Raw genomic sequence first — 16542 nt, forward strand, 5'->3', positions numbered from 1 at the left:
CACAGGACTGGAAAAGGTCAGTTTTCATTCCAATCTTAAAGAAAGGCAATGCCAAAGAATGCTCAAACTACTGCACAATTGCACTCATCTCACACGCTAGTAAAGTAATGCTCAAAATTCTCCAAGCCAGGCTTCAACAGTACATGAACCTTGAACTTCCAGATGTTCAAGCTGGATTTAGAAAAGGCAGAGGAACCAGAGATCAACTTGCCAACATCTGCTAGGTCATTGAAAAAGCGAGAGAGATCCAGAAAAACATCTATTTCTGCTTTATTGACTATGCCAAAGCCTTTGAGTACGTGGATCACAACAAACTTTGGAAAATTCTTCAAGAGATAGGAATACAAGACCACCTGACTTCCCTCCTGAGAAATCTGTATGCAGGTCAGGAAGAAATAGCTAGAGCTAGACATGGAACAACAGCCTGGTTCCAGATCGGGAAAGGAGTACGTCAGGCTGTGTATTGTCACCCTGCTTATTTAACTTATGTGCACAGTATATCATGAGAAACGCTGAGATGGATGAAGCACAAGCTGGAATCAAGATTTCCAGGAGAAATATCAATAACCTCAGATATGCAGGTTATACCACCCTTATGGCAGAAGGTGAAGAAGAACTAAAGAGCCTCTTGATGAAAGTGAAAGAGGAGAGTAAAAAAGTTGCCTTAAAGCTCAACATTCAGAAAACTAAGACCATGGCATTCAGTCCCATCACTTCATGGCAAATAGATGGGAAAACAGTGGATACAGTGGCTGACCTTATTTTTTTAGTCTCCAAAATCACTGCAGATGGTGACTGCAGCCATGAAATTAAAAGACACTTACTCCTTGGAAGGAAAGTTATGACCAACCTAGATAGCATATTCAAAAGCAGAGACATTACTTTGCCAACAAATGTCCATCTAGTCAAGGCTATGGTTTCTCCAGTAGTGATGTATGGATGTGAGAGATTGACTATAAAGAAAGCTGAGCACCGAAGAATTGATGCTTTTGAACTGTGGTGTTGTAGAAGACTCTTGAGAGTCCCTTGGACTACAATGAGATGAAACCAGTCAATCATAAAGGAAATCAATCCTGAATATTCATTGGAAGGACTGATGTTGAAGCCGAAACTCCAATACTTTGGCCACCTGATGCAAACTACTGACTCATTTGAAAAGACCCTGATGCTGGGAAAGATTGAAGGTAGGAGGAGAAGGGGACGACAGAGGATGAGATGGTTGGATGGCATCACCAACTCAATGGACATGAATTTGGATAAACTCTGGGAGTTGGTGATGGACAGGGAGGCCTGGCATGCTGTGGTCCATGGGGTCACAAAGAATTGGACACAACTGAGTGACTGAATCGACTCACTGACTTTAAATTTATTATTCTTTTTCCTAGATTTCTATAACATTTACATTTCTCTTGATTCTGAGTTTATTTCTTAAGCCATGCAAAAAGGTGATCTTTTTTCCTGTTAATTCAGACTTAATTATATTGTAACAGAAAGAGCATTAGTCAGAGGGCTAATCAATCTGAGTTTATATCCCACCTTTATTCTCAATTAGTTTTGTCCCTCTTAGAAAATCTGTTAGAGAATTTTCTTTATCCTAAGCTTGAGGTGTCAGCAGATGACTTCAGTGGAAATGCCAAAGCAAGTGGTTAGGTAGAGGTATCAATACCAGGGCTTTTTATATACAACCTGTTGAGGGTGTAAGCTAGGGACTAACCACAGTTGGACTGGGGCCTAAAGATGGAGGAAAGAGGAAACACCTGCCTGAGCTATAGAATGGAAAGGAAGTTAACAACTGACAGGTACATGGGTATGAATGAGCTCCACTGGTGGGTGAGCCTTTTGGTTCTGAGAATTCAGGCAGCACCTGTCATTCTCTGCTTCTTTCATTTGTATCACATTCTAACTTAAGGTTCCTTTTCACAGGGTAGCTGATCTGACAGATTAGTCCATACTAAGGTGTCATTAGGCAGCTTCATTAGTAAACTTAGCTGCCTTTTAATAGGGTATCCCCGATGTAAAGAGATAGTCTCAGCTAGTGACTTTAGCTGAGGGAATTTTGACCTGGGGTGTAGGCAGTGGAGGAGAGAGCTGGAACTTCTCACATCTGTCTACACAGTCAGACTCACATGTGTGTATGACTTTCTAAGGTTTTGAGTGATCTGGAAAACAGTGAAGGCCAATTTTTATCTTCCGAATTGAACTTCCGTCTCTTATATGTGTGCATGAATTTGTTTTGTTTTATTTAGCAACTTACCAACCACATTCGAGACACCCTGCCCAACTTCAGGAACAAACTACAGGGCCAGTTGCTGTCCATAGAACATGAAGTAGAAGCCTACAAAAACTTCAAGCCAGAGGACCCCACCCGGAAGACGAAAGCATTGCTGCAGTGAGTCACCTTGCCCTTCCCTTGTTCAGCACTTGAAACTCATTTCTTCAGTTTGCTTTTTCCTTAGTCTATTTATCATGCTAGTTTCTAGGTTTTTTTCCCATAGAAGTAAAGTATATGAGGCTTTGTATATGTCACAAAATAAGCCTTGAATCTTTGTTTTCTTGAAGAATAGTTGTTGATCTTAATTCTGTCATTATAAATTTAACCAATGCCCAATCCTCTGCCCAGTTTTATTGTGTTTTTCTAATTGGATTCAGTAAATGAGCAAAACCAACAGTGATAACTCAGTAGGGTTGTTTGCCCTTAGTCTTTAAAAGTGGGCTAGGTTCCTGTTGAAAATGTCATCTGGATTGTGCAACTGTTTCTGTTGGTATCACATGTACTTATTATCTTTTTTACTTCAGTCATTTTATATCATCTGTCTGTGTGTATTTTTCAGTGCAGTGAGAACCAAGGATTTAATTTTAAAAACTACAGACAGTAGGGCACATTTAAGTTTCTTTTTCCTATTTGGTAATGATTTTAATGTAGACCTTTAAATACACAAATGTGAAAACTGCCAAGTGTCTTTTTACTCCTTCAAGATCTTTTCTTCTTATCCTTGGGTTATTAGATTTATCCCTGAGGGTTCTTGGGTTAGGATAGCAGAGTTGTTGGAGGATTGCCATCCCCTTATGTCTTTTACCCTCATTCCTTCTTTTAGCTCCTTCCAGCCTCATCTATCCTTTTATCCCTGTGCTTCAAATTGCCCCAGGTCTCTCTCCACCAGAAGACCCCCACTGACCAGCTTACATCCCTGGATATCTGAAGTCCATCTCTAAAGATGATGCTTGCCACTTCCTATGGCCCCTTTCTCTCTGCACTCTTGTAATCAAATACCCCTAATATGGCTTTTAAAATGCACAACCTAATTCCTTTTATTTGTAGGAGGATTTCTAAATGTTAAAATTATTTATGTAACATATTCAATGCATTATCTTGTATTCCTCCATGTAAAAAACAGTAAGATCATACAGAGGAAAAATTTTTTTTCTTGGATTCAACTCTCTCATAGTTTATCTTTTCTTTTTCTTCTTGGCTTTGGTTAAGCTCCTATTAAAAGTCTTCAAGTTACAGAGAAAGGAAAGCTATTTCTGTTTAGGCCCTAGGTCATCATCTTAACGTTCAACTGAAACTGTTGTCTTTGTAAAGACTAGGTCTTGCCTCTGTGATTCCATTGGACTCATTACAATTTTCCACAGTTGGATTCCTCCCTTGTAGGGAGCTGATTCACCTCCTTCTTTCCTTCCTGCCTCTCTCTCTCCCTCCCTTTCTTCATTACTTTCTCTTGCCTTGCTCACATCTCTGTGTTCTCTTTGATGTCTGGCTCTGTGCTATCTTCTACGGATTCAAAAATGAATATGATTTTTAACCCTCAAGAAGAAACCACAGTAGAGCAGCAGAAACAGATATATAAACAACTAACTGTTAAAGTCTGATAAATGCTACATTTCTGGTAAGTATTAAATGTTAAGGAAGACCAGATAAAGAGCAGATACATGCTAGGAAGGGTGTGAACTCACTTGAATGAGACCCTGAAGTATGGGAGGAGTTTGTCAGGTGGAAGAAGGAAGTCAAGAGAATAGTGTGAACTTCGCTACAACTTGTTCTAGTGGGCCAGGTGGCTGGGGTGTAGGGAATGGGAAAGGAGTAGCTAGAGGTGAATTTTCAGGTGTTTCCCAATGTTTCATACCTTTCCAGGTGTTTAAAATTAGATTAATATTAGCACATACATGAACATAGCTATATCCAGTTATATTCTAGATTTTTAGGCCTAAATATTTGAAGTTCCTTTTACTTCATCCATAATTTTAATGAAAGAGAATAAAAGATTAAGATTTTAGGTGGTTTGAATTTTTTCTCAATATAGTAGATTTTGGATTTAAAAATAGTTTCAGTGTGTCAGAATTGAGACTTTCTAAACCTACTAGTCATAAATACAACTAGTCATTTTTTCTGTATAACATATTTTTTTGCTTTGTTTTTTACCAACTGTCTTGAGGTAATCCATTCCTTCATTGAATTTGCTGAGTACCTCTCATATGCCAAGCAGGGGATAATAAATCATATGCATGGTCCATGCCCTTAGGAGAGAGACTGATAGATGAGTGATGGTGATGCCGTCTGCTACATGCTCTGCTGAAAATATGCTGAGGAAGCTGAGAAGGGGTCCTTCATCTGGGTGGCAGTGAGTGGTGGTGGTAGATAGAGTTGTGGATCATGGAAAGCTTCCTGAAAAAACTAATGCTTAAATTGAGTCTTGAAGGACAGATGATAACTAGCCAGACAAAGAAGCATAAGGCAGAGCAGAAAGGAAAATGAGTGTAAAAGCACAGAGACATGTTACTCATGGGGACCTCCAAATAGCTTCTTTTTAGTTGGTTTGGAAGGTGAGTGGGGATGAGTAGTAAGAGATGAGGCATCCAGGGCCAGACCCTGGAGAATCTTAGGTGATGGGGTCAGGAGCTTTCATTTTATTAAATTTTAGGGAGTCATTGAAAAACAAGGCTAGAGTTAGTTGCAGAGGGGCAAGGGTGGAGGGCCAGAAATTTGCATTGTTCTGGCAGAATGAGGTCTGCGATGCTGAGGTCAGGGAAGAGAGTAGCTCATAAAGTATGAGAGTACTCTGCTGGAGCAGTTGGAACACCAGGTGATAGTGATGTCACAGGAGTCCTGGCTCATGTTACTATTTTATATGAAGTTTTATTGCTTAGATGATTTTTTAAAAATTTAATCGGAGGATAATTGCTTTACAATGTTATGTTGGTTTCTGCGTACAACAACGTGAAATAGCCCTAAGTATATACATATGCTCTCTCTCTCTTGAACCTCCTTCCACCCCACCCTATATCCCACCCCTCTAGGTTGTCACAGAGTGCTGGGCTGGGCTCCCTGTGTTATACAGCAGCCTCCTACTAGCTATCAATTTTACACGTGGTAGTGTATTTCTAATTTAAGTATTTTAAAATGCCGTTTTATAGTTGCAGCTAAATGGCAGAATGTTTATTTAATGATGCAGATATTTAAAGTATATATTTTAAATTAGATGTCTGAAATAAATCTTGATAATGTGTATTTCATATAGTTACATTTTGAGCACTGACTAGAGTGCATTGTTAATTCTGCCAGTAGGTGCCACTAAGAACACCAGGAAAAGGGTTCTGAGGAATAACCATAGCAAATTCAGATAAAAAATGCGAAGCCTTGTAACTTTAACTTGAATTTATTTCTCTTTTGCAATACAGGATGGTTCAACAATTTGCTGTGGATTTTGAGAAGAGAATTGAAGGGTCAGGGGATCAAGTAGACACCCTGGAGCTCTCAGGGGGTGCTAAAATCAATCGTATATTCCATGAACGCTTTCCTTTTGAGATAGTAAAGGTTTGTACCAAATGTTATTCTTTCCTTTTGTTTTATTTCATTTCTATTTTCTGTTCTACATAACTGTTCATAAAATGTTATATGAATGGTATGGGACTAAGATAATTCTTTAAACAAAAACCTTCTTACTCAGGTAGTGAAATTCAGGAGGGAAGTTATTTTCTTACTGATGGTTCTTATTTTATTTAATGGAATCTAATGATATTTCAATAATTCAACAACTACTAACAGGTTCCTGTGATGCTTATTTGTTGTCTAATTTATTTACAAATGTTTCTTGAGCATCTACTGTGTACCAGTGATCTTAGGTGCCAGGGATCAAGACAGAGATACTATCGGGTGACAAAAGACAGAAAATTGACAAATAGACAAAGTAAAAAAAAAAAAAATCTAGTATTATTACATGATGAAATATGAGAGAGAATGGGATTAGATTAGCCACTTTTGATGGAATGTTCAGGCAAGGTCTCTCTGACTATGGGGCCCTTAAAGCATGACCAGAATGGCATGAAGAGGTCAGCTATAAGGATCTGAAGGAAGAAGGTTGTTTAAGGCAAGATGCCAAGGACAAGGCCCTAAAGCAAGCACCTGTGTAGCAGGTGAGGAACAACTGAGGCTGGTGCAGAGCTGTGAAGGGGAGGGGGCAGAAAATGAATTCAGATAAAGGAAGTGCCCAGTTTATGCAGAGCTTTATAGGTTGTGATAAAGTGCTTACATTTAACAATGGGAAGTCCAGGGAGAGTTTTAAGAAAAAGTGTGACCTGATTTGGTTGGTGATTTTAAAAGACCACTGTCTGGTTGGATTATAAAGGAGCAAAAGTGAATTGAAGGAGACAAGATGGGTTAAACAGTAGGGCCGAAGCAGGGGTGAATCCACTTTGTTGGGGACCTGAAGCCTATACAATTTGGGGACCCCTCTTGAAGAATGCAAAATTATAAACACACAGGCACAGGGTCTTGTAAGGAATTTATGCAAGAGAGAAGTTCTGAAACTTAAACTTCTTTAGCTTTATAGTAGAAATGCCTCAACAGAGAGGCTTGAAAGAAGTGGATGGATTCATGATTTTGAAGAAAGGATTAATGGGGCTTGGATTGTTATGGGAAATGCAAAAAAGAGAAGATTCAAGATGACTCCCAAGATTTTGACTTGCACAACTGAGCAAATGTTAGTGTCCATCAGATGAGGAAACTGAGAAAAAGTTCAGTGTGGAGGTATGAACCAAGAGTTTTGTTTCAGAGATGTTAAGTTTGAAATGCCCCATAGGCAGCGAGGTAGTTTTAGGGACTGTGTTACCTGTCTCACATACAGAGGCATGTACTTATGTCTTGGTGTGGGAGGCAGATGGGTAAATAGACAGTTTCATTAATATGTGTTAAGAAAAGTGATAAACTTCAGCACAGGGTGCTATGGAAACACAGTCCACAGAAACGAATCCCAGCCTGACTGTGTAAGGGAGCTTGGCTTCTGAGCTAAGAAGGTTGAGCAGCTAGTTAAGCAGGAATAGGTAGGGTGGGGTTGAGGAAGAGATTTTTCCAGACAGAAAGGGAGGAGTGGTAAAGGCTGAGGTGTAGAACTAAAGCAGTTCATTGTTCTATGGCATAAAGTGTGAGGGGGGCAGGAAATGGACAGGCAATGAGGTTGGAGAGGCCAAATCTCAAAAGTTAGGGGCTGACCCAAATGTTCTCTTGATATCCCTTTCAGGTCTAAGCTCTATGACACTTTGATCCTACTTTCAATAAATTTAAGGTACCTAGAACTTCTGGGAAAATTTTAATACAGTACTCTATCCTGTGTAGGATTGGCAAAATATTATTAATTTCCTCTTTTAAATGAATTTTGAACTCAGGTGCTTAACATGGCCAGGGAGAAGAGACAGCCATTGTTAATTCTCAACACAGCTGGACTACTGTTGTACATCAGGTGACACCTATGTATGCATTTGTCTGTGAAGACATTTACTACATTCAGCAAAAGAGTGAAGAATTATATATTTCAAATGAATGGCCAGATTTATGTACAGAAGACATCCTTTATGTGCAGCACTCCTTATCTATAAAAGAGTTAAAATCTGCTGCACTAAAACTCCCAGAAATCCCTAACATTCTGTGTTGCCTTGAACTTTATATAAACAGATGTCTTGACCATCTGGATTTAGGTTAGGAAAGACATGAGTATCCATTTATTAATAATGGAGTAAAGTTGTTCTCATTTTTAAATATTCAACAATATTATTATTCAGAGGAATTGAGTGTCATAACTGTGGCTCATTTTGCTTCCACAGATGGAGTTCAATGAGAAAGAATTGCGAAGAGAAATAAGCTATGCAATCAAAAACATACATGGTATCAGGCAAGTGCTTCACGTTTTCCTTGTCTTCAGTTCAAGCTAATAAAAAAATTAGTGTTTATAAATGGCTAGTGAAGTAGCCTTTTCATAATCTGAGCAGAGTAGAATGTAGAGGTGGGAGTAAGAAATAAGAAATAGGAAATTCTTGTTTGAGTTCAATGATAATTTCTAGTATTGTCATATTGTCTTTTTCCACTGAAAAATCAAAAACCCTGTCTGCACTCACAGCACCATGCTCTTGACAATTGGGCATTTACTGATGAACAAGACCTTGTTCTCCAGAGCTGTATATTTCAGAGGCAAAGGCCAGACTTGCTCATAAGTGATCATCACTTACACCAAGACTAGATGGATTAATTTTGACTGGATTTATGGAGCAAGATTGGGGAAGATTAATGAAGGTGGTTATTTTAGAGTCAAATAAACTTGCCTGTTTTGAAAACAAGAATGATTTCAACAAGGAAAGGTGTCTTTGTGTATAAATGTGAATATGTGTGTATATGGGGTAGATGGCGATGCAAAGAGATGTAAGAGGCGATTGTTGAGGCTGGAGGAGATGAGAAGGAGCTTAGAGTGGAGGAAGTAGTGTGAGCAAAGGCACGGAGGTGGCCAAGAGTAGCACGTGTTCATGGAGCAGGGAGCCCTGCATTTGGACTGGAGTTAGAAATACAGAAGGAGAGCAGAGAGGTGGTTGGGAGGAGAACTTGTGCCTGAATTCCCCCTCATATAAAGTGGGATTATCCTCATCTATTTTTATTAAAGAACTGGGATAAGAAAATAAATGAATTTAAAGCACATTTTGTGAGTTCGTGTTTAGAGGGCTAAATTCAATGTAATGGAGCATATGCTAAATTGATTCAAGGTCAGAAGACTTAGGTTGCCTACTTCATGATGATCTTACATGAAGGAGGGGGTCCCCAGTCTATCGGTTGATTGTGTCCCAGATTCTGCCTCAGGGCCAGCTTGAGACTATTTGAGGAACAGAAACTGAGAGAGCAAAACTTGACACTGAGTGTGACCTTGATGGGTGATTTTCCAAAGGAGTTATGACATTTGAATTTATCCTTATGAAATTTGGAAGGTCTACTCTGCTGCTGCTGCTGCTAAGTCACTTCAGTCGTGTCTGACTCTGTGCGACCCCATAGACGGCAGCCCACCAGGCTCCCCTGTCCCTGGGATTCTCCAGGCAAGACGGGGTAAATATGTAAATATGCATTCATAAAGTGAAAAGGAGAGAACATCTCTAACCACATCCAGTGTGTTTTTCTTAACCATCAACAGGATTTCTAAGTTCCCTATTAATTCTCTTCCCTCTCCCTCAACCTCAGAAGACATTTGGTATAGAAACTCTGTCTTTCTCTTTAGCTGAACAGAGCTAGTATTCACACGTATTAGTCTGATAAATGCAATAGAACCAAATTATGTTTTGGGAGAGGGATCAAAAAAGTATTTTTGCTTAACTAAATACAGTGTTTTTATTTGACTTTTAAAAGTTTTTACTGATTACGTTTTTATTGAATGTAACTGCAAAAATTCAGGATTCAGGATTATAGATTTCTGATTTACATGTCCACCAACAGAAGAGATTGACTGTTACTATTATGCTGGAGTTAATTTGCCTATAAGCTGGTTGGTGACTCAGTGGTAAAGAGTCCACCTGCAATGCAGGAGCTGCGGGTTTGATCCCTGGGTGGGGAACATCCCTGGAGAATGAAACAGTAACCCACTCCAGTATTCTTGCCTGGAGATTTGCATGGACAGGAGCCTGGCAGGCTACAGTCCATGGGATTGCAAGAGTTGGACACGATTTAGCAACTAAAATGCATGCACACACACACAAAATGATAAGAAGTGCACAATGTCCTGAGTATAACACATGCTAATAGTGCAATTATTTAGGCTTTTAAATATACTTAATTTAAAATGTTTTGTTCTCAACTGATTCTATTAGATATTTGAATAATAGAAACCACCTTTGCTCAGTGAGGATTTGATGGTCCTTCTTTGTTCTGCTAACACTGAATGCCAGTGATGAGCAAGGGATCCCTCCTTGTGGGGAAAACAAAGATAAATGCTCTAATGACTCTTCTTACTAGGATAGTCCTAGGACCAAAATATGTGCTCAGATCACTGTAGTGCAAAATAAGATGCTGGGGTTCAGAGAAGGAAGACCAAGTCAGTGGCAGGACTGTAGAAAGCGAGCTGTGGGAAGTGGTTGCTTTGATCTGGCCTTTGAAGCACAGGTGGGATTTGGACAGGCTGAAATTGTGGGAAAAGTGAAATGAACATCTTAGATGAAGGAAAAGGCATAAAATATTAGCATGAATATGTTTGTGGAAAGGCAAATGGTCTGGTTTGGCTGAAACCTCATGTGCATGAGAGGAAGGAGGAAAAGAACCACAAGGAAGATTAGCGACAGACAGGGGAACAGTTTTAACGTCAGACTAAACAACGTGTAGTCTGGAGAAGTAGTTTGGAGAAGGAAATGGCAACCCACTCCAGTATTCTTGCCTGGAGAATCCCATGGATGGAGGAGCCTGGTGGGCTACAGTCCACGGGGTCACAAAGAGTTGGACATGACTGAGCGACTTCACTTTCACTTCAAACAACGTGTATTGTATTCTGTATCCAAAGTGGAGAAGTTACAGTTAACAGTATAGTATGACTGCTACTGCTGCTGCTGCTGCTGCTGCTGCTAAGTCGTTTCATGGAGGAGGGCACAAAGTGCTAAGCAAATAAGAGACATAGAATGAGGCTGCTAAAAGGAAAGTGTAGAGGAAACTCTCCAAAGAGATACCATAAAATTGAGTGTTGAAGGAAGAGAGGGTAATCAAATAAGGGGAAGGGAGGAAAGTCTAGGATGGGGAGATCAGCCACCAGTGTCTGGAGCCTGCATATCTGTGGGCATAGTGTTTGTCAGGGTTCAAGATCCCTTTTACAGTAGATTTTTTCCATTGTCCTTTTGTTTAGATGTGAGTAATAATTTTTCATTTTTTGTGAAACACACACACACATGCATATACCTGCTTTCCTGAGCTTCTGCACAGCGTTAGAAAAGCTCTGTTGTGACACCAGTTTGAATTGATTCCAGCCAGATGAAAAAGATTCTTGTTACTTTGGTTATCATTTGTTATTTTTGTAAATTCACAATTTAGGCATTCAGGGTCCTAAAAAGCTAGTTCCACTTAACTGTCTTTTTTTTTTTTTTCTCCAGCACCCCAGGATCTCAAACTGGGAACCTCTGAACTTAGTATAATACAGCTCTCCAGGAAAGAATATGTTATATAGTTTAGGAATGCTACTGTTTCAGTGTTCAAAATATGAAGATCATTTCCTACTCCATGAAGGACAAGAAAGGATTGTTTTTGGAATACTTTAGAAACAGAAATGTACATTTAGGACACCACTTCTATTGTAGCATTCCTTTGTCCTGCTGTGAAAGAGTGAGATGAGACAAATGACAGTTAAATATTGAAGGTCACATTATGGGCCTTGAAAACATTTGGGAAACTGTTTTTAGGTAGTGTTAATCATCTATAGAATGTATTAAAGATATTACAAATGATGCTGTGAATAGAATTAATCACTGTGTACTTTTTAAATGAGGATTTTTCATGCTTAGTTTAAGTATCATGCCAATTAAAACATTGTTAAAAGAGTACTGATTATCATTCAATTTAAAATATCTAACATGCTGTTTTCTTTCTTATATCCAGGACAGGGTTGTTTACTCCAGACATGGCATTTGAGGCAATAGTCAAAAAACAAATTGTAAAGCTGAAGGGGCCTTCCTTGAAGAGTGTAGATCTGGTAATACAAGAATTAATAAACACTGTCAAGAAGTGTACCAAAAAGGTAAGTTTGGATTATGTAACTTTCCAACCCGGCTACATGTCTCTCTTTCACTGACCCTCCACTTTGTTACGAAGGTTTTGTGTTTGTTCAAGGGGAAGGATTGTAAAAACTATTAAGTGGGAATCGCTTTCATGATAGTTGGGTCTCACCCCATTTCAAATAGCGTTGTTGTCTTAATCAGGTAAACACACTTTAGAATAATCAAGTGAATGCCCTAAACCAATTTTTCCTGTGGTACATGGTTGGGACTCATTGTTAGGGCAAGGGAACCAGTGGAATTGTATATATCAAAAGGTAATTCTTCTAAGTTTTAAATGAATTCCACTGGAACCTGGATGTCTGGGAAGAGGGCATTTTGGTGTAGTAGTTTAACTGGATCTTAGGGCCTGGGCCTAAGGATTTGAATCTAGATTCAAATCCTGGTTCTGCTGTTTACTTGCTGTGTGACCTTGAGCATCATACTTAATCCTTATATTTTTGTCAATTTCTCTGTGAAATGGGATGATGATGATAATAGTTATAATATAACCTCAGAGAAGATTAAACAAGATGATGTCAGAAACCCAAGGCACACTTAACACATTGATTAAACATAGTAAGTGCTCAGTAAATGGTGGCTAATCTATAAATGGCCATTTTTCTTAGCACCCAATATTCTCCTCCTTGTAATATTTATTGATGGAGAATAATAGGTAAGAGACTTCCCAATCTGGGGCCTCTTCACTGAGGAACATGGAGGAATTGTGTGGGACATGAAAAGGACACCCCAAATTGAAAAATGTAAGAAGGAAATCATTGATCATGTTAGGATAAGGTAGGCCTAGCCCTATGAGTGTTGATATTGTTACTTCATTTCTTGAAAGTGTATTTACTTCTGATTTTGTTGGTTTTGTTACCCTTCCCTTTCTGTATGGTTACAGAAAGTAATGTTCCAGTGAGTAATGTTCCTAAAAAACCAGTGGGAAGAATGAGAGAATGAGTATGAGTATTGGTTCCTAGTTAACTGGTGGAAAACTCAGTAGAAAAGATATAAGTAGTGAAAGAGGCTAAACTTAGGAATTTGCAATTGTCAATGCTAAAAGAATAGGAGTTCAGTGGAACTAGCATGGGGCCCAGAAGTGTCTCTGGAGCTTCAGAGCACTTCTCTAGTTTTCTTACTATTCTTCTACCTTGTTCCTTAATGTTGTTTTCTCTTCTTTAAAATGGGAAAAGCCATAGGCGTTAAGGGACCGAGGAAAAAGTAAATGGGGAACAACAAAACAGTCTTTATGTCAGCTCTTCATGCCAGCTCTTTGTTTGGAAACTTGAAGCCATTTAATAATACTTCATATCCCTGATATCCTTGCCTTTACCCCAAAATGCGGTCAGTCTTGTCACTTGTGCAGTATTGGTCTCCTCTTAACTGGCTTGTTGAAGTAACTGGTACCGTGTTCTCTCTTTAACCCCATGGGTTGCAGCATGCAGATGTCTTCTTCAGCCAAGAGTTTCTCTTTAGGTTGCCCGTGCTTTCCTGCTCTCACCAGTAAGACTGTCTTCTTTCCAATGGCCAGTTGTGCTGTTCGTCCTCAAATTTGTTTAGCCAGCTGTCCTTCTCATTTGAATAAATTGATCAAATGCAAGAAAGACTTTTTTTTTTTTCCATAAAAACTCAGCTTTGGAATGACTTAAAGTTTAGCTACAAAAGCTCTGCTTTGGACTAGGTATAGGTAGAACAAGGTTAAAAGGATGTGGAAGGACTTATAAAAACCTAGATGGGCTCTGTCTGCATTCAGATTATTTCCCAAGTGTCTTTAGGTTTCCTGTCCACTTTGAAGAAAGCAAAACTGGAAATCATAGACAGAGGATGTGGTTTATGTAAGACAGAGGACACATAACTCCAATCAGCAGATCCATATGCAGAGAACAGGCCTTGGCCTTACATCAAAAGATTGGCACATGTGTGTACATTTATGTTTTAAGTTATATAAAGTGTTTATGGTATGTATGAATCTTTTTTTTTTTTTTAATCTTTTCCCATTGTATCCAACTCACTGGAAAACCAATAGTCCCGATGGCATGGGATGAGACGGCTTGTTCTTTGACACTTTTTGGCTTTTATTCTTTGCTTTCCACCCTTTGAACCTCCCTTTTCATTAAGCTCTCTAGATCAGGCGTGGTTGTATATTTATACTGTCTTCTCAAAACATTTTATTTGTTGCCTTAAGTAAAGCCTAGCTTTCTTCCTGAGATTCTTGTTTACCCTTCGGCTCCCTTTGTTGAAGGATACTTATTGGCCAAAACTCAAAGAATCTAAAGGCCAGGATCAGGTATGACATGGCCTACTTCTCCCTTTGTGGCTTCCAAACATTATTCCTTCACCTTCCTGTAACAAGTCTTCCTTCAAGGCCCAGGTGTTACCAGCTCTGCCAACCTTTTCCCTTCTCTTCATTGTCACCATCAAGTAAGTCCTGGTCACTCCCTTGCATTCATCAAGATATTTAGAACTTGGCTTGCATTTTTCCTCTCCATCCTAAACTCACCTTCGGCTCAGATGACTTCAGCAGAGATCATGTTCAACACCCAGTAGCTGCTGTTCTTAGAGACCTATGATTCCAGTAATCCTCCATTCATTCCACCCTAGCATCCCACTCCTGTGACCTCTTTCTGTCCTTGTCATGGTGGACAAATGTTCTACCAATAGATTCTTCAGAAATCTCAAATTCTAAATCTAGGGTTTTCAAAACACTGATTACTCTCTTTTTGGCTTTCAATTAGTTGGAAAATTAGTAGAAAACCTTAAAGGAGAATTGAAATTTAGGATCCACCTTGCTGCAGATAAATCTAGTTTGGAAAGCATAGCTGGGATTTGCTGCTGCAGTGGGAGCCTTCTCTTCTGGGGGTAAACCTCAGAGCCCACAGCGGGGGAGAGACATGTGCACCCAGAGACTGCACAGCATATTTCAGCTAACCTCACACCTATGGGCCTCTCCAGCAAGGGCCAGTTTAAGCAGTGACACAGTGCACCTGCCCCATGCAGCAGAGAGCTGTGGGCTGACACAACTCAGGTGCTCACAGGTGGAGAAAATGACAAGGGCATCTCCCATAATTCTTTCTCAAGAGGGAAGAAATGTTGGTGGGTTTCTACTTTATGAGTGAGGTGTGAAGGGTGCTGAGGAGTAGGAAGAGGGGTTCTTTTCTACACCTAAAATTATGCCTCAGGCTCCCACCCTTTCAGTTAGTTCTCTCACTCCTTTACTCTCCCTAAAAGCAGTCTTTAAGTTCAAAGAGACCTTCAGACCTCTGGCTTCTGTTTTTTTTTTTTTTTTTTAAAGCTACCTGTCTCCTGATTTTACTGTATTTCCTGACCACTGTATCAGTCTACATTCAATCAGGAGAGAGAAACCACACAGCAATTTGAACAGGAAACAGTTACTATAAAAAAGTATGAACTGTAACAGGGGCTTAAAGTAGTGAGGAATTGGCTAGTAAGAAGATAAGAGAGGACTTCCCTGGTGGTCCAGTGGTTAAGAATCTGCCTGACAATGCAGGGGACATGGGTTCGATCCCCAGTCTGGGAAGATTCCACATGCTGTGGGGCATCTAAGCCCACAACTACTGAAGCCCATGTGCCTAGAGACTGTGCTCCACAGAGAAGCTATTGAAATAGGAAGCCTGTGCACCATAAAAGAGTAGTCCCCACTCACCACCACTAGAGAAAGCCTGCACACAGCAAAGAAGACCTAGTGCAACAACCAAAAATAAATTAAGTAATTAATTTTCAAAAAAGAAGTTAAAAGAATGACTGAAGATAGGAGTAGAAGCTATAAGGAGCAGTTACTAAGGTGCTACCTTTAGGGGAACACCCAGGAAAGAGGGACCCTGCCCAGAGCTAAGACTGGGACTTCTTGAAGAGGACCTAGATGTGGCAGAAAAGTAGTGTTATGCTGCAGAATTTGCTGGAAATCTGCCCTCTGGAACATGCTGGGAAGGAAAAGGTAACCATGGGGAGGATTCTCCCTGGAGACACTTATGCAAACTGTTCAAGGTGAGGGCAGCTCTACCGGGGGGCTGTGACTGCCTTGTACTGAAGTGGGCTGCTTCAGCCTGTCTTTTCCTCCAGCAGTGTCTCTCCAGGCTCTGACTTTCCTGATAAAACCTCTCATGGGGCCAGTGAGCAATGAAAAAATACTTTAAGGGCCCAGGATTATTTTCACAGAGAGGGCAAGAAGCATGAATTTGGAGCTGAGAGGCAATACATTAAGAAGCAGTGCATTTACCTTTTGGGCTTCCCTGGTGGCTCAGGATGGTAAAGAATCCGCCTGCCATGTGGGAGACCTGGGTTTGATCCCTGGGTTGGGAAGATCCCCTGGAGGAGGACATGGCAACCCACTCCAGTATTCTTGCCTGGAGAATTCCTATGGACAGAGGAGCCTGGTGGGCTACAGTCCACGGGGTCGCAAAGAGTCAGACACGACTGAGTGACTAAGCACACATTAATTCCTTTTGGATTAACTTTGCCATCTGTTGAAACACTAAGGGTGGTCAAATT

At 40.0% G+C, this 16542-nt stretch overlaps 1 protein-coding gene across 9 annotated transcripts in view; it reads left to right on the forward strand.

Moving 5' to 3' along the window:
* The window catches only part of DNM3 (dynamin 3), a 651174-nt gene that overhangs the window by 254452 nt on the left and 380180 nt on the right, over positions 1-16542 (forward strand). For all 9 annotated transcript variants that reach the window (XM_059875294.1, XM_059875295.1, XM_059875296.1 and 6 more), the window contains exons 7-10: positions 2247-2389; positions 5677-5812; positions 8095-8162; positions 11876-12014. In XM_059875294.1, coding sequence (XP_059731277.1) covers positions 2247-2389; positions 5677-5812; positions 8095-8162; positions 11876-12014 — 486 coding nt within the window. The remainder of the gene's footprint in view (positions 1-2246; positions 2390-5676; positions 5813-8094; positions 8163-11875; positions 12015-16542) is intronic.

Source organism: Bos taurus, chromosome 16 (assembly GCF_002263795.3).
Source record: "Bos taurus isolate L1 Dominette 01449 registration number 42190680 breed Hereford chromosome 16, ARS-UCD2.0, whole genome shotgun sequence".
Taxonomy (NCBI): Eukaryota; Metazoa; Chordata; class Mammalia; order Artiodactyla; family Bovidae; genus Bos; species Bos taurus.